Raw genomic sequence first — 27,247 nt, forward strand, 5'->3', positions numbered from 1 at the left:
AAGTGCCGACGAGTTTCCCAGGGTAATTACACTGGGAATCCAAAAGAAGAAATATAAAAAGGTTGAAATGAAATATCAGCTGTGCCTTGGGCAGTGCAGGATTTCCCGGGTGAGTTCGGGGAGCAGCATCCGCAGGGATCAGCCAATAGCAGCAGTGCACTGCATTGCAAAAAGACCCATTTTTAACTTCTTTTCCAGAGGAGATAACCCCATAATGCTGCCCACTGTCTGATTTGCACCGTTTTAGATGGGCAGGACCAAGCATCTCCTATTCATCCCTGGCTTCGGGTGCCACTCAGGGAAACTTGAGGCTGTTCCTGGCGCAGGGAGAGGAGCGAGCGGCGCAGGGGTGACTCGCAGCGGCATTACACGCATGATTACCCTTCAGATCAGGGGAACAGGGGCTTAACTGCGTGAGAAACGGCTGTTATTCAGGTAATGGATTTACAGCACTCACTACTAAAGTATCAGACACAGCAATTTTTTACAGCTTTCACGCTGGAATTTATGGCTCAGGGAGGCGATCTCCATATGAGGCAGGGATCATTGCCTTATTTAGTAGCCGAGGAGGAAAATTTATGTTTTCTCCAAAGTTTGTTTTGAAAGGTAACCTGCAGGCATGCACACGTGGTCCCCCCCTTCCCCACATCCACCCCGTATGAGGAGAACCGGGTGCCACGCAGCTCCCGTGCACTCCGTGAGGCACGTACACGCGTGTGGCTCAAGAGCAGAGCTCTTGCACGCAGATGTCACCATCACACATGTTTTAGACCAAGCACGTGAGGTTAACTCTTCAGCTGAAGGCACCAGGTGCCCAGTGGAATGGGAGACCACCTCTGGTCACCCAGCTGGATAACCAAACACACATTCAGAGAAAACCTGCTCCTTATTTTACAGCCAACAGGTTGTAACCCTGCTCCTTTCCTACAACATTTTCCTCAACTGATGAGGGACAGACCCACCAAAGCAAGCAGAACCTCCCCAAAATGCAGCCATCCCTTAAGCAGCGAGCATCAGCCCCTGAGCTGCATGGATGGATGGGCTCCATCTCCCTAGGGATGTGGACCCCGAAGTGATGGGCACCTGCTTTTTGGGGCAGCTCCTCCTTTTTGGGGCAGCACTTGCCCACGTCTGGTGCAATCCACCTCCTGGACCAGCCCTGTCGATAAGGGGAGGTTAAAACTAGGTGTTCCCACCAAAAGCCAAATCCTCAAAGGACTCAATTCCATGTTGCCTCGTGGAAAGCGAGTAAGAAGAGAAAGCAGGGCGTCACTCCTACCTGCTGCTGCTGGAAGTGCAGGAGCTCCACGGGGCTCATCTCGCCATTGGTCTCCCCGCTCGTGGCTCCTTCGCGCCCACCGCCCCCTCCGCCGCCTCCTGTGCCGCCCCCGCCACCATCGGGCTGGTTGCTGAGGCTGCTGACCCCGTTTTGGCTGGAAGGAGTGGACCGTATCGTCTCTGAGGCGGATTCAACCATCATGACTTGCTAGCAGGACCTGAAGAGGAGGAGGAAGAGAGAGCAAAGCCTGAGAAGAGAGCCTGAAATCCCTGCTTGGCATCCCCACCTCTGCCTGCCCCATGCCCCCTCCTCCCCGACCCATTTCTGATCCCTGGCAGGGAGATGCAAGGATCTCAAAGTCCAGGGAGTTTTAGCTGTGTTCATTTTACTCCAAAACCCAAACACGCATTGTCATGAGCTGCCTTGAATTCACTGCCAGCCTCGTGCAAAGCAAGTACGACCCATCCCTTAGGAAAACACCGTGTTTTCAGCTTTCTCCCAGTCTGATGCAAAACCCCAGGAATCTGGGCATTCTTCATAGCATCCCAAAATATTTCAGTTTGGAGACGGCACAGCTGAAGCTTCAGCGAGGCTGCACGCCGAGCATCTCCAGCTCACACCACGTATTTCACCGTGAAAACCTCAACAAGGTTGACTCGTTTCCACAAAGCCCATCAGCTCCCAGCAAACCAGCAGTGCCCAGCAGGAAAAAACACCTGGTAGGAAGTTTGCTGCTAAGCTGAGGAAGCCCGAAGGTACCATGGAACTGTGACACAGCAAAAGAAGAGTGCATTGTCGGAAAATCCATGCGTCCATGAGTGTGGCTTATCTGTGAATTCTCCCTGCCTACTACCTTGTTCTACCTGGGGCATGAGGATAGAACTGCGTGAAGGTCCCACCTCCTCCCTGGGTCTTAGCTGCAGGGATTGCACTGACAGGGGGTGCATCCTGCAGCAATCCCAGGAACAGATTTATGGGATGCTAGCAGTCTCCAGACAGTCATCCGGAGCTCCGTTTGGCCAACACAAGCTCCCAAGCCACGGCACTGAGCTAAGAGAAGCCACCAGGAGAGCTACAAGCTGCTTGCACCCAACACACAGGCAGCTGCATGAGAGCTGGGCACTAAGTACATATTCAAGACCCCTTGGTTTTAAATGCTGCTGAAATTAAGGCAGAGGGGCCAAGGGAGGGATCCTGAGGAGCTGCAGGGCTTGGTTTTAAAGTGATGAGATGAAGAGGCTTTGCTCAGTTGGGTTTGGTTAGCAGGCAGGTTGTTAGCTTTAAACCTGAGGGTCCCTTTCCTACGAGGAACTCCTGGATCCAGGCTGGCACCAAAGGAAAAACCCAGCACCCCATCCAGCATCAACCCCTGCTGCTCCAGCTGGCAAATGGGACTGTATCCAGCCCCGACACACACCCAGAACGGGATGGGAGCATGGGAAGCCCCACTGGAGCCAAATGTCTCTCCCTCCTTCCCAGCACACAATTTACTCTGTGGAAAAGCAGAGGATGCAGGGTTCTATCTCATCCCCACCAGCGGGAGCTGGAGCAGCATCAGTGCTCACCCACCACTGCTTGTGAGTTTGAAATGGGAAGGGAAGAAAGAAAGAGAGATGGGGAGAAGAAATACTGTTTCTCCCTTTTTCTTCTCTTTTTTTTTTCCTCTCCTTTTCTTCCTCCCCTCCACCCCAAAAAGACAGAAAGACAAACCGCGAACAACATAATTGCTGAAATGTGGCGTGTAATAATAGCTATTCAGAAGCTGATCATTCATATTAAACAGGGTGAAGCAAGCTTCTCATTTGCATGTTTGAGATTATATGCATTTCAAAAGTCATTTCCGCAGGGTATATGACTGACATTAATTCCCATGTGGAGCTGCCGGCTCCCTCCCACCGTCCTGGCGCTCCCAAACCCGCGCGTGGGGTGACACCGGTGGCTGCGGGAGAGTTCAAGGTGAACGGGATTACTGGGCTTTGGTTTTAATTTCAAGTGCTGGGTCAGAGCAGCTTCCTAGGAAGGGATGGTGAAAGGATGGGATGGTGAAAGGGTGGGATGCTTGCCTGGCGATGCTGCGTTAAGAGCAGAAAAAGCTGGAAGAAAGAAAACCCCAGTTGCTTCTTCCCCCTACAGATGTCGGAGCCTGCAGAAATAGTACATTATTGCTGTTATTTTTCTCATTTTCCTTCCAAAACTCCGTGTTTCAGCCAGGCGAGCGGCCCCGTGGGGAAAGTCGAGCTCTGCCCATGTCCGGCAGTCACAAGGCATCATCACGGCCAGAAACTCAGCACGATTCAAAAAAGGGATTTGACTTTTATACGGGGAACAGGAATATCCAGAGTTACAACAGGAAGTATTAAAAAAGGAAAAAAAAAAAAAAAAGAAGTTTTTTGGAAAGGATATAAAACTTTCCTGGCTTTGGGGCATAATTGAAGCTTAACTATTGGGAATCAGGAGGAAATCTCTGTCGGTGGAGGAGCTGTGGGCTCGCTCTGCCGGCCCCTGCCAGAGGTGGGATGGATGCTGGAGCTGATGAACCGGCGCTGGGGTCCGGCCAGGTGATTCCCGCAGCCCAGGACACGAGGCCAGTTGGTTTCCCTCTCCAAGTCTAGTAAAACTCGACTTCCCGTTCCCCAAGCCTACTGGGATGCTGGTGTGTCTGGGTTCGCACCGCTGCGAGGGAAGTCATAAAAGAAAGTAATAATCATAATGAAAATATTTCCATTCATATAAAAGTTTTACAAAACCTGAAAGAAATAAAAAAATAAAAAATGAAGGCAGTGTCTGCAATGTTATAAAGTCGATTTAAATTAGCAGCAAGCGCCTTTCCAGCCAGGGCTGATCCGGGATGGCTAAAGCCGCATTGGGAAGAGGAAACGCGGCTGCATGACCGGCTGCGAGTGCTGAAGGACACGTGCATCCCTGCACATAGACAGGAGGGCTCTGCAGCATCCCAGCTCTGGCTTTTCATTTATTTCAGTCCAAACACACACAATATTTTAGGGATTCTCTATCCACCAGTATCTAGAGGGTCTGACCAGGATCAGATCTTCCCCCAGGCGTAAAGGGAAGGACCCTGCCCAGTCGTGGCAGAAGATACAACACTTGGATGAAGTAGAAAAGGACGTTTCCACTAAAAAGGGAGGAAACGAGATCCCTCTATTGGCAATGAGCAACAGAAACTGCAGAAAACAAACTGCTAATTACCATTTCTGACTCAAAAATCACTTCACCGAACAAGCGCTCTGCCTTCCCCCTTGCTTCCTTAAACCTGCACCTTTCACAAAACAAAGAAAAGGAAACAGAGAATTACAAACGGAGTAAAGAATCCCCCTGCCTTTAGCGGTACCACATGGCAATGAGAGTATATTAATTACCATTGCTCTTTAATTAACAATTGCTTCATCTGAGCAGTAACATTTCCTTGACATCCCTTGACTTGCTGCTAACCTGTAAAGCGCGCGCGCCATGCCAAGTCATCAATTCATTTTATTGACATCCCCCCCCAAACAGCCACGATCCCAGGGTTTTCCAATTAACACCTCCACACTCTTTAATTAGCGCAATTAACAGACTGATGGATGCCCAGAGCTTCCCTGCGAGGGAGGGTGGGGATCAGCTGGCTGGGCTGTCAGACAGGGCTCCCATCGCATGTATGTGTGTCTGATAAGTATGTGCTGTGTTCAACGAGGTTCCACGGAGCCCAACATCACCACCAAGCCCTTCCAAGCTCCACCAGAAAGAGTGGATGAACGCAGAAACAAGTAAACCAACAGACTCGAAGCAAGGATTCACATCGAAGGAGGTGGGAGCCGTGCCCAGGAACAAGAGCACGAGAGAAAGCATTTATAAAAAGTGATTGCTCCCCCAAAGCTCCAAAGATGAATTTTGGAGCATCCAAACCCATCCAAAGTGATGCTATTTCTCCATCCGATTTAGCTCTACAGACATCACAACTAAAGAGCACTGTGCAGCCCACGAGACCCCCAAAAAACACCTACAGCCAAGAAAGACCACGAGCTCCTATGAAGCAACTGCCCGAACGCATATTTTAGCCGCCTCTCCTATTTTTAAGTATTCTCAATATCTATTTTTAAGTATTCTCAATATTCTCAGCAGCTCCATAACTTTAGGCTGCCCTTCACAAGATGCTGGCAGCACCAGGGCTGCATATGGACCCAGCATCGCGGGTCCCTGCCCTCGAGCACCATCACCATCCTCACACCAGGCACCCCTTGGTCTCTCTTTCCCTGGATGCAAAACCAGAGCATCCCCAGCTCAATACAAGTGGGAGAACGAAGGTGTACAACGGGAAACACTGGTAGGAAATCACTCCTCCACGTGTCCATAAGCCGAACAAGTCCACGGTGCCCAACCACGTTTTGCACTGAAGAGGCAGGTGGCACCATGTGTTTGCGAGCAGCCAGCGATGTTCCAGAGGCTTTTTCCACCCTTCCCATGACATGTCAGCCCCAAAGCGCTTTTCCAGACCCTTCCTCCCAGCCCCAGCCTCGCCAAGACCTGGAGGGGAGCCAGGGGCTGCTCCGGGGCACGGTGAGGGCTGTTCCCTCCAGCAGCAGCAGATGCAGGAGCACAGATGAAGCAAATCCCCACCAAAGCCGTCGGAAGTCTTGCGAGATGCTCCTCTGCACAGCTGGGAGGAGATGAAGGCTCTGGGAAGCTTGATCCCAGGCACCGGATCTGCTCCAAGCTATGGAAAGTTGAGCAACCTGCCCATCCGGATCCGGCACCGTCGAGGCTTTAGGAAGCGGCTCGCTAATCTTAAAAGGCTTTGGCTTGAAGAAAAGCAGCAGCCAGGATTGCTCGGAGAGTGGCTTTTTACCCTTTAATTAACACATAAACACATGGAAATGTGGAAAGGGGATTAAAATAAAAGTCTGGGGGAGGTGAAATGAATCTAGAGCATTACCGTAAATTAGAAGAGATTTAAGGAACCAAGGACCAGCTAAGCCTGGGCACCGCTTTAATGGGATCTCACCTCTGGGCACTTTCATACCCACTTTCATCTCACTCCCAGCAACTTCTTTGGGAAGAAACAACCTCTGGGCACTCAGGCAGACCTTCTCCCCCCGCTTCTCTCCTCACCTGCCCACCACAATGCCATTGCTGCCTTAGTGAATATCCAGCAGCAGAGAACATTTGTCACTACACAGAAATCAAGCAAGAATCATAGAATCACCAGGTTGGAAAAGCCCCACCGGATCATCAAGTCCAACCATTCCTATCAAACACTAAACCATGTCCCTCAGTGCCTCGTCCACCCGTCCTTTAAACCCCTCCAGGGAAGGCGACTCAACCAGTGCCCAATGACCCTTGCCGTGAAAAATTTTTTCCTAATGTTCAGCCTGAACCTCCCCTGTTGGAGCTTGAGGCCATTCCCTCTCGTCCTGTCCCCTGTCCCTTGGGAGAAGAGCCCAGCTCCCTCCTCTCCACAACCTCCTCTCAGGCAGTTGCAGAGAGCAATGAGGTCTCCCCTCAGCCTCCTCTTCTCCAGGCTAAACACCCCCAGCTCTCTCAGCCGTTCCTCATCAGGCCTGTTCTCCAGCCCCTTCACCAGCTTCGTTGCTCTTCTCTGGACTCGCTCCAGAGCCTCAACATCCTTCTTGTGGTGAGGGGCCCACAGGGAAGGTTTTCTTCCCCCAAAGGTGGGTCATCTCATTTGAAGAGCAGAGAGATCAAACTTCGATGATTTTCAAGGTCCCTTCCAACCCAAACTATCTTGTGATCACATGGAAACGTGAGCAACACCAATGAAAGAAGCCACCAGGACTTTGGGATGTGATGCTACTCCTTCTCGGGTCCTGGTCAGCCCACCTGCCTCTCCAAAACACATCTCCACTGGAGCATCCTTTGCTCTCTGGAGCTTGCGCCCACAAAACAAGAACCGTAGCCAACCCCAAGGGAACTGACGGAGGAAACGGGGCATCCCCGGAGACGCCGATGGCTGGTTGGCACATCTCCAGGCTTCAAGGAAAATAAAATCCCTTCCGGCGTGGATGTGGGGCTGGCTGGACACAAGCTGGACCAGTGCCGGATGGATGCTGGTGCCGGGCACGTGCCAGGATCGCTGCTCCATCCTGTGCTTCCCTGGCTGCGCTCTTGAAAAGATTAAAAAAAGAGCCCCACTCCATCTCATTAAGAAAGTAAACACAAGAGCCGTCTAAGTGTCTAATTAAGCTTCTAATTAGTCCCTGCTTGTTACTAATGCAAATTAGATTACCCTGCTTAACTACAGCATGTCCACAACACCCTTGTTAATTGCGGCCTTTTGAAATTAAATTACTCCCTAATTAGCATATCAAAGCCATTGATTCGGAGCCAGGAAAGATGAGGGCAGGAGGAAGCCAAACGCCAAGTTTTGTTAATCAGGGACGTCTAATTAAATAGTGACGTGGTGCACAGGGGGGCTCCTGCCTGGCTGCTCTGGAGCTGCATGTGTGGGCGCAGGGGGACCCCGAGTCCGGCAGCACCCTCGGTGGGTGCAGGATGGATGCACCCAGTGGGATGTACACAGTGTGGTTCATCGTTGCTGTGCTGGAGCATCCTTGTGGCTCGGGATGCAGGTCCGGCATCCAGGCCACGGTGATCCAGCAGGATGCACCCAGCGTGGTTCATCGTTGCAGTGCTGGAGCATCCTTGTGGCTTGGGATGCAGGTCCAGCATCCATGCCACGGTGATCCAGCAGGATGCACCCAGTGTGGTTCATTGCTGCTGTGCTGGTGCATCCTTGAGGCTCCGGATCAGGTCCAGCATGCACACCATGGTCATCCAGCAGGATGCACCCACTGCAGCTCATCACTACGATGCCAGAACATCCCTGTGGGTTGGGATGCAGGTCCAACATCCACGCCATGGTGATCCAGCAGGATACACCCAGTATGGTTCATCACTACCATGCTGGAGCATCCCTGTGGGACAGGATGCAGGTCCAGCATCCATGCCATGGTGATCCAGTAGGATGTACCCACCGCGGTTCATCACTACCATGCTGGAGCATCCCTGCGGCTCGGGATGCAGGTCCAACATCCATGCGCCGGTGGATGCACGCTGCAGCTGCAGGGAAAAGCTCAAGCTCCAGGAAGCATCCCTGGAGTTACACCTGCCACCACGGTGTCAGGATTCAGCACTGAGGAGGGAGCTTAAAGCAGACCTCAAAATCCCATCTCCCAAAGAATGTGCTTTCCTTCTGCTCACTGGTCTCTTCTCCCAAGTGCCAGGTGATAGGAGGAGAGGGAATGGCCTCAAGCTGCGCCAGGGCAGGTTCAGATCAAACATCAGGGAAGATTCATTCACGGAAAAGGTTCTCAGGCTGCCCAGGGAGGTGGTGGAGTCCCCATCCCTGGAGAGGTTTAAAAGGATGGGGAGATGAGGTGCTCAGGGATCTGGTTTAGTAGTGGACAGGGATGGTTGGACCCAGTGATCTCAAAGATCTTTTCCAACCAGGCAATTCTATGATTCTCTGATTCCATGAAATGGAAGTTCAGATGAAAAACGTCTCAAAGCGCAGAAGCAGCCCTGCAGCCCCCGCATTGGGCAGGGTTGTCCACCTTGTAGAGCATGCCCCAAACCCTCAGCAACACACACGGAACAGAAGAGGCACCAATGCAAGGACAGGCAGGGCTGGAACACGCAACTGCATCTCTCAGCTGTAGGACCCCAAATCCAACCCTCACTTCCACGGGATGGGAGAGGGGAGTTCCTGCACCAGCAGCCCCGGCACCAAATCTGGGGGGATCCATGGAGAAAATTCCTACCTACACCCCTAACTCAACACCCTGCAGGTATTGAGGAGTATCCAGCACAGATCCGTTCTTCCAAGAAAACAAACCCATCCCCAAGGGGGATGCCCCCCATACTCACTCGAGTTATCCCCAAAAACCTTCAGCCCCAAATTCCAGACAGGACATAAATAACGGAGGCACCAGAGAACAGCCTGGATCTAAAAGTAACCAGGTAAAAGTCACTCCAAGGAGAGCAAAAATGAAGCAAACGGCTTATTTTTAAAGTTATTTCAAGAACTTCCTGAATTACCCAGTTCTTTAAATCTTATAACTTTTCCTCTTTCTCTCTTTTTTTTTTTTTTGCTTAAAGAGGTAGGAAGGAAAAAAAATAAAGGGACGAAGATTGGAAAAGTTTAATAGAGGGAGAAAAAGTCAATTAAAATTAAAAAAAAAAGCCAGCCCATCTCGGGGGAAGAGTCGAAATACTAAAGAAAGAAAAATCGCTTCTGCGGCTGCTGAGAGAGGAGGAAGAGAATGGAGCAGCTTGAAGAGAAGGAGCTGCGCGCTTTTAATTGAAAAGAGGGAGATTCAAATGAAATATCCGATATTAAAGAAAGGAAGAAAGACGGACACTGGCCAAGAAATTGCTAAAGCCCCAACTTTCTTTCTCTTCTGCTGCCTTGGAAGTTATAGGAGAGAGGGATGAGAGAAAGGAAGGGAAGAAAGGGTCCTTCTTACAAGAGGAACTCAAGGGAACGGAGGAGGAGGGTGGGGAGAGAGACGAAGTTTTATTCATTTATTTTATGAGATGAGTAAAAATAATATATATTAAAAAAAAAGGGCAGAGTTTTATAATGTCACCGTGTTTGGAAGCAGCAGCAGAAGGGAGAGGAGAGGGGGGAAAGCAACTAAGAACAGAAGGGCCAGCTCCAACCACCCGCCGTACCAGCCTCTCTCCCAACGAGATTCAATTAATTGATAACAAGAGGCATCAAATTAATTTTTCAAGGATGTTAGATTTTGATGAAGGGAAAAAAATCTCTCTGATTTTAATCGGGGCGGCGTTTAAAAGGCATAAATGAATATCCCTTTCTAATCATCTGAGGCGCCGAGGAAGCACCAAGCGGTTAACGTGAAAATTCAAATCGTTTAATTGGGGGGGGCTGAGGGGAGGTGGCCGTGGTGGGGGAAGGGGACTTGGTTTTTGCTTTTTAAGGAGCTTTATGAAGAAATTATTTTTAAAATGATTTCTTTTCAAGCATCCTTGTTCTTCCTCCCCCACCCCGCACCCCAACCCTGCGACGCACTTGTAAAAACATCTTGGAGGTTCTTCTTTTGAATAGAGACCATTCCCCAGCACAATCTAATTAACAAAAATGATAATGAACAGGGTGGGGAAAAAATTCATAAGGAACAAAAAAAAAACCACTCCAAACTCCTAGGAAAAAAAAAATTAAAAAACCAGAGGAGGAAGAATGTGTGATTTCCCAACTCGCTGTCAAGAACCGCTCTGCCCTTTCGCATGGGACGAGGTTTGTAAGAGATGGGGGATTTCAGCATACAGCCCTCAAATCTTATTAAAATACCTGAAAGCACCTCCCATCACTGGTGTGGCAAGGGATGAGTCTGCAGGCAGAGTGGAGCCCACGGACAGCGGTCACAGCGGCTTGGACTGTGGAGCACAAGCGAGCGAGAACATCTGTGCACACACACATGCATCTGTGCGCACACAGCGATGCTCCCAGGCATCGTTCCACAGCTCAGCACCAGCATCCAGGTCCATCCCCAGCGCCCAGGTCCATCCCCACCAGCTGCCGGGATGCAGTTGCCATCGCAGCAGCCTTTTGCAAAGGCTCCTCTCCCAGGAAATCCCACCTTGGGTTTAAGTCTCTTCCCATGCAACCAGCTCATAATTATTAACCCCACAGAGTACGTCTCCCCCAGCTTCTCTGCTGCAGCATCCCCCCCTGAGGCCATCGGGAGCACACGCAACGCGCCACGCACACGCAATATCACCTCCATCCCCTCGGCACACGGACCCCGAACACGATCCCACACTCACGGGTGTCCCCATGGAGTCACCCGCCTACCAGAGCCGCGGGCTAGGAAGAAGAGGACTCTTCCTCTCCAACAGAGCCCAGAGGAAGAGGAGGGCTGCAGGGATCCCAGCTTGCCCAGGAGAAAGATGCCTGATGCCCTGTGGCTGTGTGGCTCCCAGCCAGGGTGTGTTGATGGGGAAAAGCTGTTAAAGTCAAGCTGCAGGAGCTCTGCCCCTGCCCCATCCCTCCAGGGGAGGCTGCAAAGGGTGAGGGCAGCGCCAGGGAGGGAGAAAATGACCTGGAGCAGGCGAGGGACAAGCCAGAAGCGATGGCAGGGCCATGACGTGAGGGGACTCGGTGGTGGGACACAAGCCCCCAGGCAAAGTTTTCCAGCTATGTTTGCGTGAAGTCAGACTGGAGATTGTTACAAGTCTCTTCATGACTTTAAATAATCCGGAAGGGAGATAAAAATAAGAGTCACTGTGCCTATTGAGCAGGAGGGAGGAACTTGGATGCTGCAAGTTTTCCCAGACACCATCATGTTTGGGCTCAAACTCCTCCAGAAGAGGCTCTGTTTAATGCACTCCCTGCTGCACATTGATGCTTTCCACTGCAAATCCCATTTCTATGCAGGAAAAGGCCTGAATTCCATCCAGAAATTATGCTGCTCACGAGGAGGGAGAAGAAAAAAGGCTGCGAGGGGGAGAACTATCCTTGGGCACTTTCAAACTCCTGGTCTGAAGTTGGTTTATTTGCATCCAAGTCAGAGGCAAGCGTGACCCGATGCCAGCTCCGTCTGGCAGCCACCGCCAAGAGTCAGTCTCAGCACTTCCCAACAACCTTCCCGATGTTATTTCTGCACAGCTCAGCTCCATCTCGCAGGGACTCAACATCTCCTGGTCTGCTCAGGCGCCCCGCACGGAGCAAACCTCAGCCCTGAAGATGAACACGGCTCCCGACAGCCCTGACATCTCTGCTTAAAGCAGCGACTGGTAGAACACGAGCAACTTCTCCAGCGCTTTCTTAAAGCGTGTTCATCACAGAGGCTGTCCCGGGGTCTTGCACCAGGGAACGGTGATGGGCAGCAGGGGATCGGGAAGGTGCATTTAACATTGCAGGTGCAGGAAGGCAAGCGTGGAGCATCCCTCCAGCATTACCGCATGTAGACCTTGTGCCAAAGCCAAGAGATGATCAGGGTGCCCCGTGCTCCTTCTCCGGGTGTTGTGGATGAGCTGCGTTCAGTTGCCGTCTCCTCTTCCCAGTGAGAATATTCCTCCCCAGCATCCTTTGCCGGGGAATCCAAGAAGGCAATGCCTTGCCCGCAGCTGTGGAAGGAGCAAGAGCTTCTCCCCTCCTCTCCCGATGGGATCGCAGGACACCTCTGTGGTTTCAGCAGCATGGAAAGGTGATCTGGTCCCACAGCATCACTTTGGTGTCACCCACAGCATTCCCAGGTCATGCTGATCCATCCAAGCTCCTAAACCCTGTGCATCCCTAACAACTCAGCCCTTGCCAGACTGCAGAGCAGGACACGACATCCTTCCACACACCACGTCCTTCCAAACACCACATCCCTGATGTACAAACTGGGACAGAGCTACAGAAAGACAAAGCGAATCAGGTTGATTTACACCTCCTGAATCCCTGCTTCTTCCAAGCAGCAGACGATGCTTCCTCTTGAGAACAGTAAGATCCTTAAACAAGCCCAGCTTCAGGGTGCAAAGACACCCAAGAGCAGCACGCAGGCGGTTGCTGATGCTCCGGACCAGAAGAGGCCGTGCTGCAGTGGCCGAGGAAGCCAGTGGCTCCTTCCCACTGGTGTGGGATGGCCAGCACCATGCAAACCTGGAGGATTCTTACTCTTAATGCGGTGTTAGACACATCCTCATTGCAAAAAGGGTTGGGTTTTCGCCCCCCCACCTCCACTCCTCTTAAAAATAACACTTATTCTTTAATATATTAGCTTAGGATTCCCCAGTTGCCAGCACGAACACCCTGCACCTCGCCCACGGCTGCAAATCTTGGCTACCACATCCAAGGGACCCTGTGAGCACCCATGGGTGCTGGGGCAGAAGGGGATTCAAGGTCAGCAGCAGCTCAGGCATCACAAGCTGATTTCTTTAGTGGAGAACCCAGAAAGTCCCATCGCAGGGCATGGGATGCAAAGGAGGGCGAGCATCTCGGGCTGGGCGCACACAGAGGATGCTCTGGCGTGAACCCCACTGCAGCTGCAACACAGCTCGGGCTCTCAGCCAGCACCGCTCCTCCGCAATCAGGTCACATCATCTCCCCGCATCTCCTGCTGAGACAGGGGCACAGACAACTCTCTTCCCATCCTCAAAGCTCATCCCTGCAGCTGGAAAGCGAGTGCTCCGTGATCGCCAGCTGTAGGATGCAGGGCCAGGGGTCCATTACCAGGCACAGCACCAACCCAGACGATGTTCCCCTGTTTCCCTGGACCAAAAATCTCTGCATCAGGGTGAGGGAAGGCAACACCACCAGGACAGGGCATCACACGAAACACAGAGCTGACACAGTCTGGGTCACCGACTCCTGAAGGACATGTCCCACCTTCGTGCCCAGCCCCACGCTCCTGGCCAGCCCCAAAACAGATGACATCTCCTTCCCACTGGCAAGAATTTTAAACCATCAATTATTATTTTAAACCTCCAGCTAAAATCAGCAACTCTCTGCACATTTCCAGCCCCGGAGTGATTCCCAGAGCATTTGTATCTGCAACAGGGAGGACCGGCAGAGATACCCACTGCGGTCAGAAAGGAAAGACGCAGTGAAAGGAGATGCGAGTCCCCTGTGAAGGCAGAGGTCTGCTCCTCCATCTCTCTCCCAGATGAACAGGCACGGTCATCATTTCCTCCTGCAGTGGCCCAAATCCACAGCTGGAAATTCAACGCGGCTAATGCTCCCCACTAATGGCATCTGCTGCTCTGCTACAGCAAGTGACCAGATAGCACCAACCCTCCCCAAAGCCAGCATCAGTCTCCAAACAAGCCCCCTGGCCTATTAAACTTCATCTCCTTGCATTTCTTCATGGATTGGCCTTTCTACCTTTCTCCACCTCTATAACCAGGGGAGGAAATCGCTCCAGCACTGATGCTGCTCAGCCTTCGCACAGGCGATGCCGGCGTTGAGATCAGTGCAAATCCTGCGTGGTGTGGGAACAAGGCAGCGTTTGATGCGTGCTGCTCCGACAGTCCCGAAGTTTGACCCAGATTTGACTCCACTTCCTAGGGAAAAAGGCATTTGTTCAGGGCTCAAGCCCACTAGCATCAAGAAAAAGACTTCAAGGGGGTTTGAAACAGCTCCTAAAAGCAGACTCTGCCTCGCTAGATATAAATAAAACCCTGGTTTGAAAGAGGAAGCGTGAATAACCTGAACAGAGCCACACTGATCCCAACCTGCCTGCCGCATCCACAGAGTCCCAAGCACCCTTCAGGGCAGGCAGAGCCTGATCCCAGGGATCCATCCCGTTAAAAGGAGAGAGGCTGGTCCCCACAGCATCAAACGCTGCAGCCAGGGTGAGCAGAGGAACCGGGGAAACTCAGACTTAATGTTTCAGCACCTGTTGCGATGGTGAAAGAGGAATGAAACGAACCTTGTCCTGCACCACGGGAGAGGAGCTTGGGCAGAAACCCCTCACTGGGGTTCTCTCCAGCCCGCTCTGCCCCTCATCGCTCCTAGGATGGATTTTAGTACATTTTTCTCCCCCTGTTTCTCTCAGGAGTGCATTGACTCAGCACCTACCTTCTTCAACACACATAACAAAGCCCAAATTTGAGGAGATGTTTCCCCAGGACTGCAGAGATGTCCCCGCGGGCTGGACAGGGCGGTACCTGAGGGTTGGCACCTGCTTGGCCACCCTGCACAGAGCCCCAGTGTCCCTGCCCCAGCCAGAAACCTTGCACAGAGGGGTCAGAAAGCAAGGAAAACCAGATCTAGGTGACCCCATGCACATCAGGGACCTTTTCTCTCCCTGCCTTTGCCCCCCTCCCCAACCCTCCGGAGCAATCCCAGGGCTCCATCAGCTGGGCGTGATGCACAAAACCATCGCCCAAACCAAACCTCCGCTGATGCGATGCAGGACGTGCCAGAGCTTTGCAGGCACTTGAGGAGAGAGCGTCTGATCTCGTCCTCTTTCCAGGAGACACCTAAGCCCGGCTCCAAGGACAGAGGGGACCCCCACATCCAAAGCACCCACCCTGGTGGCTTTGAAGCCTTTCCCAGCACGTTCTGCGGATTTGCCTCCAGCAATCGGGGAGCTGCTGCAGAAACCGAGACAGCTCTGACTCCAACCAGGCTTGCCCAGGGGCAGGATCTGGCCCCACGCATCCCAGCCTGCCCATTCACCTCCTTCACCTGCACCCAGGAGCAGCGGTTCTGCTAGCAAACCCAGACCCACCCCCTCCCAAATAATATCCTACAAACCCAGCACTCCCAGTGCCAGTTGGATAGATGGAAATGGGACCTGCTGAGGGCTTGGGGGGCAGGAGCAAAGCACAAATACCCCAAACCACAGGTGTCGAGAGCCTGAGACAAACTGGGTGCATAGCAGCCCCCTCCTCCTCCTCCTCCTCCTCCCCTCAGCCCCAGATTTACCCCCGCAGCAGGGGACAAATACCCCTTTTGTTTTCCAAATGAGAAATCATGTCGATTTTGAGGTTTAAATTTATTAGCGGTGAAACATCTGTGCCAGGCGGAGCAGTCGCAGCCTGCCTCCCCGCAACCCCGCTCCCAGCAGAGCCAAATCCCAACGCAGAGCACGGCAACATGAGGAGGAGACGGGGAGGGGGAGAACCCCCCTGCCCATAAACCAAACCACATCCCACCAGGACCCTGCTGCAGAAATGCAGAGTAAAACCAGCGCTGCTCCAGTCAGGAAGCGACTTCACTGTGGGGAAACAGGCTGGGAAGCAAGAAGGGAAAGCGCAAATACTTTTCTCAACCTGAATGCAAGGACAGGATGAGGGGGAATGGTTTCCAGCTGAAAGAGGGAAGATTGAGATGAGATTTTAGGAAGAAATGTTCTGCTGTGAGGCTGGGGAGGCCCTGGAACAGGTTGCCCAGAGCAGTGGTGGCTGCCCCATCCCTGGAGGGGTTCAAGGCCAGGTTGGATGGGAATTAGAGCCCCTGATCCAGAGGGAGGTGTCCCTACCCATAGCAGGAGGTGGAACTGGATGGGCTTCGAGGTCCCTTCCAACCCAAACCATTCTACGAGACTTTGGAAACAACCCTAGAGAAAGGCAAAGCTGGTGACGGCATTTTATAGCTTCACTCCCACTCAAACCCATCTCAGCAAAATCAGGGGGTTTGCAGCTACAGCTGGCACAGCACTTTTCCAAAAATCCACATTTCCTGCCACAAAAGTCACAGGATACTCTATCCTCCCCTTTATTTTCTCTCCTTCCATTTAACAGGCCAAAGGATGCCATATTTCTACTCCAAACCCGAGCTACTCGACACTTGCAGAAATTTCATTCCCACTGTCTGCATCCAGGAGGAATCAACTCGGGGACTTTGGACTCTGGAAGAAGGATTCAACTCCGCTGCCGCCTCCTCCTCCTCCTGCCTCACTCTCTGCTGGAAGCAGGGACAGGGATGTGGGATCACGGGATGCTCCGCAGCGTTGGTCCCTTGCACAGAGTTCCCCTGGGAGAAGAGGGGGAGGTCTAAAGAAACCCAGTTGTGACTTGTTAAAGGTTGCTCTGGTTTTGTTCAAGATCTCACGCTGTTTCCACTCCATGCTGAAGAGTGGAGAGCTTTGGGATGCGCTTCTGCAGCCGGAGCAGCCCCAAAATCAGTGTAGCCCTGGCAAAAGAGCTGCAGGTGCCGCACAAACCCACGGAAAAGCGGCTACCAGGGCATAATGTGACAAGTGATACCCCAGAGGGGATGCAACAACATATGGGAAGTCCCATGGGTGTGCATTTTCCCCAGTGCAAGGTGCCTGCCCACCACTCCTGCTCAAATCCTGGCCCAGTGCAGCCAAAACTCCCAATGCTCAACAAGAAACTTCATCTCTGCCACGTGTTTCTTGCCATAAATCATCCTCCAACTCCCCCAGGACCACCCCGAGCCCCAGAGAGCCCCAAAGCCTTTAGCCAGCGCTGCAGTGGGGCACCTTTTTCCCAGCCTTGCCATCCCAGAGAGGTATTTTCACCCATTCCCCTGGGAGCTGGAGGTGATACCATCAGACAAGCCAGAAGCCGAGATGCCCCCAAAACCTCATGCCCCAGTGGACTGTGGGGATATGAGCGGACGAAGCGCTAAGGGACATGGTTTAGTATTTGATAGGAATGGTTGGACTCGATGATCCAGTGGGTCTTTTCCAACCCGGTGATTCTACGATTCTAAGACAGTCTTGCAGCCAGGAGAACCGCTTGGCCAACCCAACAGACGTGCTGCCACCCTGGGATGGGACACACGGCATCCGACCAAGCCGTGAGCCCAATACAACCTCCAGCACCTGAGTGAGTCACCTCCCTAGCCAAGAAAAGCTGGTAAAAAGTCACCAGGCAAACACATTCCCATGAACGCACGGCAGAAGACAACTTGCAGTCAGAGAACCAAAGCCCAGGAGCCACCAGGAGAAAGGGATGTTGCTGGGCAAACACGATCCCAGCACATCCTTCACTCCCGAGCACATCCTAGCCTTATATTTTGCGTTAAACAACCTACCTTGTGCCCTCCTACGCTGTTCCTCTTTTCTAGGGCTGAAGATATCTTTTCCAAGCCCATCACAGCTTCTCCTAGGTGATCCCTGATCATGCGACAGGCGAACAAAATAGGACAGTCCCTGGCTCGCAGATGCTCAGTAAGTAGGCAAAAATAAAATCACTCACCTAAAACCTACAGTTTGTGGAATAAACCCAGACTTGGAGGAAGCAAATGAACGGCTGGAGGGTTCAGTGTCAGGGCTTCGACTGCAGCGTGATGCTCACCTCGCCCTGTGCAAGCCCAGGGGAAGCGCTTGCTGCCCCGGACAGCACCGTTGGTGTTTTACGCCTTTATTAGCCTGAGTGCAGTTAAATCCCACCAGATAAACCCAGCTCTGTCGGCGACCTAGTAAAGGTGTGTTGAAATCAGTCGTTTCAACACCGCCTGCTCCGGCTGAGCGGCCCATCCCGATCCTGGCAGCAGCCCCAGGTTGGTTTAAACGGGAGCATCATTGCCTGAGCACGAACACCCTGCTGGGACGGCATCTCCACAAGCTCTGCACAACACACGGAGCACGCATCCATCGCACAGGGGTCTTTCTTCTCCTCCCTGGGAGCTCCCCTCCACCCCACCAGCCCCAGGACCATCCAGGTGCCTCCCAGCTCCCTCCGTGCTTTCCCAGGCGGCCAGTGCCAGCTCCGCACCGAAGCCGCTCAAACAGAGGAGGTTTTGCCAATGAGGCAGAATAAACGGCTTCCAAATCGCCTCCTCCAATGCGGGGCCCCACACGGGATATTTTTCCCCTCTCAAGTACATCAGAAAGAATTTTTGGTTTGCACCTTCCCATGGTTTTGGAAGCAATCTTCCAAAAAGGAGTTTTATTCCTGCACTTTTCATTTCCCATAAACACATCCTAGAGCTCTCGGCAGAGCCGAGCCATCGGGACCAGAAGAAATCTCCTCTCACTTTGCAGCCACCCTCCATCACTCCCTATTCTGCTAAAATATAAGCATGTTTTTTGCTGCTAATCTGAACCCGGCGGCACAAGAAGAGGGTTTCCGCTGGAAAAGACCTTTTGCCAACGTGCCAGGGCACGAGAGCCGGGCGGCAAACATTGGCTACGGTTGGCAAACGCTGACACCGACTCGCTTTACCCCAGCTCATCGCTCAGCAGAGAGGATTCCAAATACAGGCTTTGCTTTCCTTCAAAAAAGAATCATAGAATCATAGAATCACCAGGTTGGAAGAGACCCACCAGATCATCGAGTCCAACCCTTCCTATCAAAAAGAAGAGGAGCAGATCCCAACTATCCCATTTTGCACACGCCAGGCTCATTCGCCTGGGGATCCAGGTACCGTTACAGCCCCGTGCCCAGTGCAATAATCCCTTCATGACTTCCCTCCAGATCAATCTCGCCTCCAGCAGGATCTTTATAAAATAAAATACAGTGGACACACTGGTTATGTTTTCCTCCACAGCAACGCATCACCGACCTCCGAAGGGAGCCGCTCTCCTCCTCTGCTGCTTCTGCCTCTTAATTCTTTCCTTCCCCTGATGCTGCTCCGCTTGCAAACACATTTTTGTCACGGGCAGCCTGATTACCAGCAACATATTTTATCCAAGAGACTCGCCTGTCTGACTGCCAAAAGGGCTTTTCTTTAGGAAAAGTTAAAAAACAGAATCATAGAATGGTTTGGGTTGGAAGGGACCTTAAAGCCCATTCAGTTCCAACTCCTGCCATGGGCAGGGACACCTCCCACTGGATCAGGGGCTCCAAGCCCCATCCAACCTGGCCTTGAACCCCTCCAGGGATGGGGCAGCCACATCTTCCCTGGGCAACCTGTTCCAGGGCCTCCCCACCCTCACAGGAAAACATTTCTTCCCGATATCTCATCTCAACCTCCCCTCTTTCAGCTTAAAACCATTAAAAATAACCCAAAGTAGCGTCATCGCTGCATTTTATTCTACGAACACTTGGAGCAGGAGCTGGAATATAAAGAAATTAGGAAGTTTCTCAAGCTGTACCCAGCCCCATCCTGATCTACAAGTTATATTTGACTTTTAAAGGTGCAGCACAGGGAGCAGAGGGAGGGGGGAGGTTTTGCAGGGTGATAAATTGGGTGTGAGCCCTTTCCCGTGCCGCCCTCCCATCGGCTGGCAGAGGAGTGAGCTTCGTTGGCCAAAGCCCCCCGGGGCCGCTCAAAGCAACCTGACAAGGTCGCGTGTCGGATGGCAACTCACTCCAAAACCATCGCCACCAACCCTGTTTTTAATTTCAAGCTACCCCTAGGTTTCCCTCAGGTGCATCAGGGTCTCCAGAACTGACACGGAGAGGATATGGTTCAACTTGATGATCCGCTGGGTCCTTTCCAACCTAGTGATTTTGACTTCTTCCGAGGCAAACACATGGGTTTCCAAGCTCTAAGTGCATCTGCAGTTTTATCTCCCCCCTTTTTCTCTCCCTCTCCTGCTACCACACAGCTCGTTCCTTAGCAGGGACAATGCCCACAGCAGGACCGAGGTTTGCAAGGTGTCCCCCCTGTCCATAACCCCCCATAGCCACACTGAAGGAGGTGGAAATCAAAGAGGACGGGACAGGAAATTTCAGGTTTCCACTTCCAGAAGCGGCAGGTGATGCTGAGATGACAGGAGGGTCATTTCGGGAGTGGAGGAGAAACCCCACATCGTTGGGAAGAACTGGGAAGAGGGACCCCCCCACACACACATGGGGTGTGAACAGCAAAGAGCATCCCCCCACAAACCACCTGCTCTGCTCTAAAACCACTGTGGGGAAGCGGAAAAACCATCCCAGCTCTCCCTTCCATAACGAAAAGCATTTCCCTAAATACTTCCAAGCTACCAAACCCGACTCCGCAGTGGGAAACATGACGCGAGGAGCCAATAAACGTGTATTAAATGAGCAAAAAGAAAAGCTGGAGATGTCTGGGCTCTCCCGCCTTTCTCCGGTTGGAAGAATGAGCCCCGTTCGCAGCTGGGGGCACCGTTTGCCCCCCCACCTTGCTGCTACAAAGGCAAACCCAGCACCTCTCCTCCTCCGGCCTCGCTCCCCCCTTTCTACCCTCCTTGATAAGAAAAGAGGAAAAGGAGGGGAGGGGGGGGGAATAAAAGGAGAAAAAAAAAAACCCCACAACTGAAAGCCCAGCACTTTGCCAACCCCCTACCCCCCAGCCCCACAGTGAGACACAAACATCAGCAGCCTCAAAGCATCCCCCCTCTCCAGCGGCAGAAAAGAAAAGCTCCCAGGATCTCCGGGCAGCAACTTCACAACTGAGTGCACTCGCATTCCTGCCGGGTTATTAGGAGAGAAAGGGCGAGGGCCCGCAGGAGATATTTTAGTGTCACTCGATTTTACACATTGCACAGATTTTTTGGGGTTGAAAACACTCCCTGCTCTTCCCATCCCAACCAGGACACAAACCCCAGCATCGTCCCAGCTTTCCCGCAGGGCAGGGAGGTGACTGGGGCTGGACATGGTGTTTACAGATATTAAAATCTTTTTTTTTTTTTTTTTTTTTTATTTCAGCCACCTCCTAAACAGCAACTTTTTAACCCATTTTATTGCATTTTGCTATGTTTGCTCAGCCTTTTGACCCCCGCCCAGCCCTCCCATCCCACACCCACGGCATCGCCCTTCCCCAAACCGACCCTGCTGGGCGACGCATCCCAGGGTGAAAGGAGGAATAAGGGGGGGATTTTTCATGCCGATCCCATTCTCCAGCACTTTTTCCCCCTCCACCGAGTCCAACTTTGCTGCGCGACGGAGCTGCTTTCTCGAAGCGCTTTGGCTTTTATCGCAGGAGCGATGCTCGCAGCGCAGGCATCTCCATCCCTGCACCAAACTAATAGGGTTGAGCTACGGGAACGACCCCAAACCAAACCCCATGCAACAAGTAATAAACTCCCAATTTAAATTAACAAGCAATACATTGAAATTACAACCCAAAGCAGCATCGCCAGACAGGAGCTCCGGAGCGTTCCTCGAAGCAGAGGGAGCGGGAGGGTTGGGGAACCTCTTCCCGGCTTCACCCCCAGCCCCTGCACCACAAAAGGCAGAAGAAAAACGGAGCTGGATCCACCCAGGGCTTTCCAGCCCTGATAAAGCTCCCCAGCTCAGCAGAGGGAATTTTGTCCCTTCTCCCCTATGTCTCCCCCCATCCCAGTTTAAGTGACTGAGAGAAACCGAAAAAGGAAAAGCGTTAAAAAAAAAAATAAATTTTCCCACTATTTTCACCATCCACAGGCAGCTCGGTGGATTTTTCCGATTGGCTTTAAGAAAACATATATAATAATAAACTAAGAGTTGGATTTCACGAGAGCCTGAGACTTCACTGTATTTAAGAGGAGGAGGAAAGGGAACTCATCCACATCAACACCCGCGGACTAGGGTCGCACCCGCCCGGGCAGGACACATGTTGGGTTGATTTAACATCAAATGCTTGTTTGCCAGCGGAACACGTTTCTCGCGTAAATTTTTTAATGCACGGGGAGAAATTTGTAAAAAGTAAATCCTCCTTCTGGTTTGGGTTAAAAACCAACCCCGGCCTTTTAATACAGAAACTAATAACGTTTTTATTGTGTGCCCCACAGCTTTACAACGCTCGCGGAAAAGTGAGGGCTCAATCCGATGCTAAGTTGCTTCGGAGGGTGGTAAAAAGCAAAGCTCGGGGTATCGCCGAGACCGATGGGGATAGAAGAGCCGCGCGAAGCCGGCGAGCGATCCCGGGGAGGAATTCAGACACAAATTCCTTTAGGACTATATTAAGAGCCAAAAAAAAAAAAAAAAAAGAAAAAACCCAGTGCAAGTTTTCAAAGCGGGCGCTTCCCAACCACCACTCAGAGGAAAGTGAAGTTTGAAGACGCCTGTGAATTATTCCCACTTCCCTCTACGTATATTTTTATTCCTATTAATACAGGAGGGGAAAGAGCGAGTCCTTCACTAGTTTTTTTTTTTTATAAAAAGGGGAAATAAATAATAAAAAACAAAAAAGGAATCACTCCCAAATGGAAAAAGAAGGAAAAAAAAAAAAACCAATTACACTCCACTTGTTCTCTCCTATCCACACCTCCGGAACGCGCTTGCCAACTCAAACCAGATTTCCTAGCACCAAAAGAAATATTCAGAGCAATCAGACACTTTCCGAAGTGCCTTTTTTAGAGGGGGAGAGGGGAGAAGAGACAGAGGAGCGTTTGTTTACGGCGCAGGCGAGGGAGATGGAGCCGGGAAGAATAGAAATATCTGAACTTTGCCAGCACCGGGAGAGCATCTCGCAACGAAGACGGACACCGGGGTGGGAATGAGATGGAAAAGGCTGATCCGGGGCTCCCTGCGCCCCGCTAAACGAGATTTGCCCGGGAATTTCTGAACTCCCAGAAGACAACGGCTCCATAATAAAAACTCTTTCCAAACACGCTCTCATTGCTGATATTATTAAGTAGCCGCTGCCGGCAGGGTCCCTGCCAGCCCGCCGAGACCTCCCGCAGGCAGCGAGCATCGCATCCAGCTTATAAAGACCCCCCCCCAAAAAATCCCTGGAAAAACACCTCCAACCTTGCTCCCCTTCCAAACAAAGACCCAACCCAAAGCCTTTCAAACTTTGGAACGCAGGCACGGGCGAAAGACGGAGCCGCACAGCCAGCTGCTGGAAAGCTGCCTCCCCCCATCATCATCTCCAGAATCCAAACCTGCGGGAATTTCTCGGGAATATCCTCCAGCTCCATCCGAAGCCGCGGGTTTGTCCTCCTCGCCCCTCACCTTGCAGTTGGGGTTATTATTTTAGGCACAGATTTTCCTTGGAGCGATGGCCGAGCTGGGCGGCAGGTTGACGGGGACGGCAGCGGCGGCTTCTCCCAGTAATTTCAAAACTTGGGAATGACTTATTTTACCCCAAAAGAGGGAATCGCACCCCTCGGCGGGGATGGGGGCTGAGTTAAAATGCAACGGGGAGGGAGGTGGGGGTGGGGGGGGGAAGAGACGGGGGGAAAGGAAAGAGGGAATAAAACCCACCCGAGCAGCTGGAATGAAAACAAAACTGCCAGGGAGAAAAGAGGGATGAGGGGGGAATGGGAAGCACCAACAAAGGGAGCCCAGGGGCGGCTGGCAGGGCAGGGGCTGCTGGGCTCCCCCCTCTCCCGGCAGCTCAAGATTCCCGGTATCCGACCCCCCCCCCGCTTTTCCCAAGGGAGCTGCCCCCCTACTTTTTCCTCCACTGCTCGGAAAAATGCTTGGAAGGAGAGGGAGGTAGAAGAGACCCCCCCCGAGCTGGGGGTGCAGGGGGGACCCTGCAAACACCGGGACCCCCAATCCACACACACAGAGCTGAGGGTGCAGCAGAGACCCTGCAAACACTGGGACCCCCCTACAAATGAGAACAGAGCTGGGGGTGCAGCGGGGACCCTGCAAACACCGGGACCCCCCAGTCCATGCACACAGACCTGGGGGTGCAGCAGGGACCCCCCAATCCATGCACACAGACCTGGGGGTGCAGCAGGGACCCCCCCCCAATCCATGCACACAGACCTGGGGGTGCAGCAGGGACCCTGCAAACACTGGGACCCCCCCCCAATCCATACACACAGAGCTGAGGGTGCAGCAGAGACCCTGCAAACACTGGGACCCCCCCAATCCTTACATATAGAGCTGGGGGTGCAGCAGGGACCCCCCAATCCACACACACAGAGCTAGGGGTGCAACGGGGACCCTGCAGACACTGGGACCCCCCCCAATCTCATACGTACTGACCCAGGGAACAGCAAGGACTCCGCAAACACCGGGACCCCCGCATCAATAAGCACCGACCCGGGATGCAGAGGAGACCCCACACACACCACGACCCCCCCATTCCATGCTCACCAACCTGGGGGTGCAACAGGGACGCCTCAACCACCATGACCCCCCCTCCCCTCCTCCATCAATAAACACCGAGCCGGGATGCAGGGGGGACCCTGCAAACACCATGACCCCCCCCATCTATGAGCACCGATCTGGGGGTACAACGGGGACCCCTCAAACACCCCCCTTCCCTTTCCGTGCTCACCCACCATGGGGTGCAGCAGGAGCCCTGCACACACCAGGCCCCCCCCGCTTTTCACTGCCCCCCCCCCCCCCACCTTTCACTGCTCCCTCCTTTGTCCGGGCACCGAAACAAACTTCGAAGCGCTGGGATGAGGGGGGGGGGGGGACGGGACAGACACACAGACTGGGATAGAGAAGGGAACAAACAGACACAACACCCCCTTTCTCCCCCTCTTAAAGCGCGGATGGGGGTCCCAAATCACCCCCCCCGCCCCCCATGAGGATAAGGGGTGTCCCCCCCTCAGGAGGATGAGGGGTCCCCCATGAGAATGAGGGGTGGCCCCTCCCATGAGGACGAGGGGTGTCCCATGAGGATAAGGGGTCCCTCATGCGGATAAGGGGTGCCCCCCCATCCCCATGAGGATGAGGGATCCCCTATAAGGACGAGGGGTCCCCTATAAGGACGAGGGGTCCCCTATAAGGACGAGGGGTGACCCCCCCATGAGGATGAGGGATCCCCTATAAGGATGAGGGGTGGCCCCCCCATGAGGATGAGGGATCCCCTATAAGGATGAGGGGTGGCCCCCCCATGAGGACGAGGGGTCCCCTATAAGGACGAGGGGTCCCCTATAAGGACGAGGGGTGTCCCCCGCCATGAGGGCGACGGGTCCCTCATGAGGATGAGGGGTCCCCTATGAGGATGAGGGGTGTCCCCCCCATGAGGGCGAGAGGTCCCCTATGAGGATGAGGGGTGCCCCCCCACCATGAGGATGAGGGGTCCCCTATAAGGACGAGGGGTGGCCCCCCCAATGAGGATGAGGGGTGCCCTATGAGGATGAGGGGTGGCCCCCTCCATGAGGGCGAGGGGTCCCCTATGAGGATGAGGGGTGCCCCCCCCCCCGCCATGAGGATGAAGGGTCCCCTATAAGGACGAGGGGTCCCCTATGAGGGTGAGGGGTGTCCCCCCCCGTCCCCCCCGCTCCGCTCTCACCCACCTGGTCGCACCGAGCGCCGGGGTCCGCTCCGGGCACGCGGCCACGCCGCCTCCTTTGCGCGCCCCCCCCCCCCCTTCCTCTTCCCCCCCCCCCCACCCCCCCAAAAACCCCAAAACCCACCCCCCCCAACCCGCCCCCCGCCCCACCTTCCCCAAACTTGGACGGGGCGGCAGCTCAAGCGCCGAGCGGCGTGGCCGGGGGCTCCCTCATCGCCACCATCACCCGGTGCAGCCGCTTCCCACCCCCCCCCACCCCCTTCACGGCTCAACCCCCCCCCCCCCCCGTCCCGCGGCTCGGGGCCGCCCTACCATAATTCCTCTAAAACAGGTGCAGCCGCTTTTTTTCACACCGACTCCCCCACCCCGGGTGGAGGATGGGGGGGGGGGGACACCGGTTTGGGACACACACACAACCATCTACCCACCCCCCTTCTCGTGATTTTGGGGGACACACACACATCTATCCCCCCCTCAGATTATTTGGGAGGCACACACACTATTATTTCCCCCCCCCCCCCCAATTATTTGGGACACACAAACCACTACCCCCCCCCCCCCCGTGATTTTGGGACACCCTCCCCCCTTTCCCCCCCCCCCCAATTATTTGGGAGACACACACACACACACACACAATAACAGCCCCCCCCAGATTATTTGGGACACACACCTCCCCCCTGTGATTTTGGGACACACACATACCCCCCCCCCCTTACTCCCCCCCCAATTATTTGGGACACACACACATCATCTTCCCCCCCCCCCAATTATTTGGGAGACACACACACAATAACCCCCCCCCCCCAAATTATTTGGGACACACACCTTCCCCCTGTGATTTTGGGACACACACATACCCCCCCCCCCCCCAATTATTTGGGACACCCTCCCTCCCTTCCTTCCCCCCCCCCCCCAGATTATTTGGGAGAGACACACACTATTATCCACCCCCTTCCATTATTTGGGACACAAATATCTACCCCCCCTGTGATTTTGGGACACCCCCCCCTTTCTCCCCCCCCCCAATTATTGGGGACACACACACACGTATCTTCCTCCCTCCTAGATTATTTGGGAGGCACACACACTATTATGCCCCCCCAATTATTTGGGGAACACACACACTATTATCTATTATCCCCCCCACCAATTATTTGGGACACGCAAACATCTACAACCCCCCCACCTGTGATTTTGGGACACCCCCCCCTTTCTCCCCCCCCCCCCCAATTATTTGGGACACACAAACACCTACACACCCCCCCATGATTTTGGGACACCCCCCCCCTTTCTCCCCCCCCCCCCAATTATTGGGGATACACACACACGTATCTTCCTCCCCCCTAGATTATTTGGGAGGCACACACACTATTATGCCCCCCCCCAATTATTTGGGGGACACACACACTATTATCTATTATCCCCCCCACCAATTATTTGGGACACGCAAACATCTACAACCCCCCCCCGTGATTTTGGGACACCCCCCC

The 27,247-nt window shown here is 53.3% G+C and overlaps 1 protein-coding gene across 3 annotated transcripts in view; it reads right to left on the reverse strand.

Annotated features, from left to right (window-relative positions):
- The window catches only part of FOXP4 (forkhead box P4), a 68,959-nt gene extending 43,140 nt beyond the window's left edge, over positions 1-25,819 (reverse strand). For 2 of the 3 annotated variants that reach the window (XR_011339070.1, XM_069876104.1), the window contains exons 1-2: positions 25,762-25,818; positions 1,280-1,496 (exon numbers count right to left, since the gene is read on the reverse strand). Coding sequence is in view for 2 of the 3 variants with exons in the window: in XM_069876104.1 (XP_069732205.1) it covers positions 1,280-1,480 (201 nt within the window). In the remaining variant the exon portion in view is untranslated. Of the gene's footprint in view, positions 1-1,279; positions 1,497-25,761 lie in introns of all 3 variants that reach the window. The other variant, XM_069876105.1, reaches the window with a different exon arrangement.
- Positions 25,820-27,247: the final 1,428 nt, after the last annotated feature.

This window comes from Phaenicophaeus curvirostris, chromosome 24, assembly GCF_032191515.1.
Source record: "Phaenicophaeus curvirostris isolate KB17595 chromosome 24, BPBGC_Pcur_1.0, whole genome shotgun sequence".
In the NCBI taxonomy this organism is placed as follows: Eukaryota; Metazoa; Chordata; class Aves; order Cuculiformes; family Cuculidae; genus Phaenicophaeus; species Phaenicophaeus curvirostris.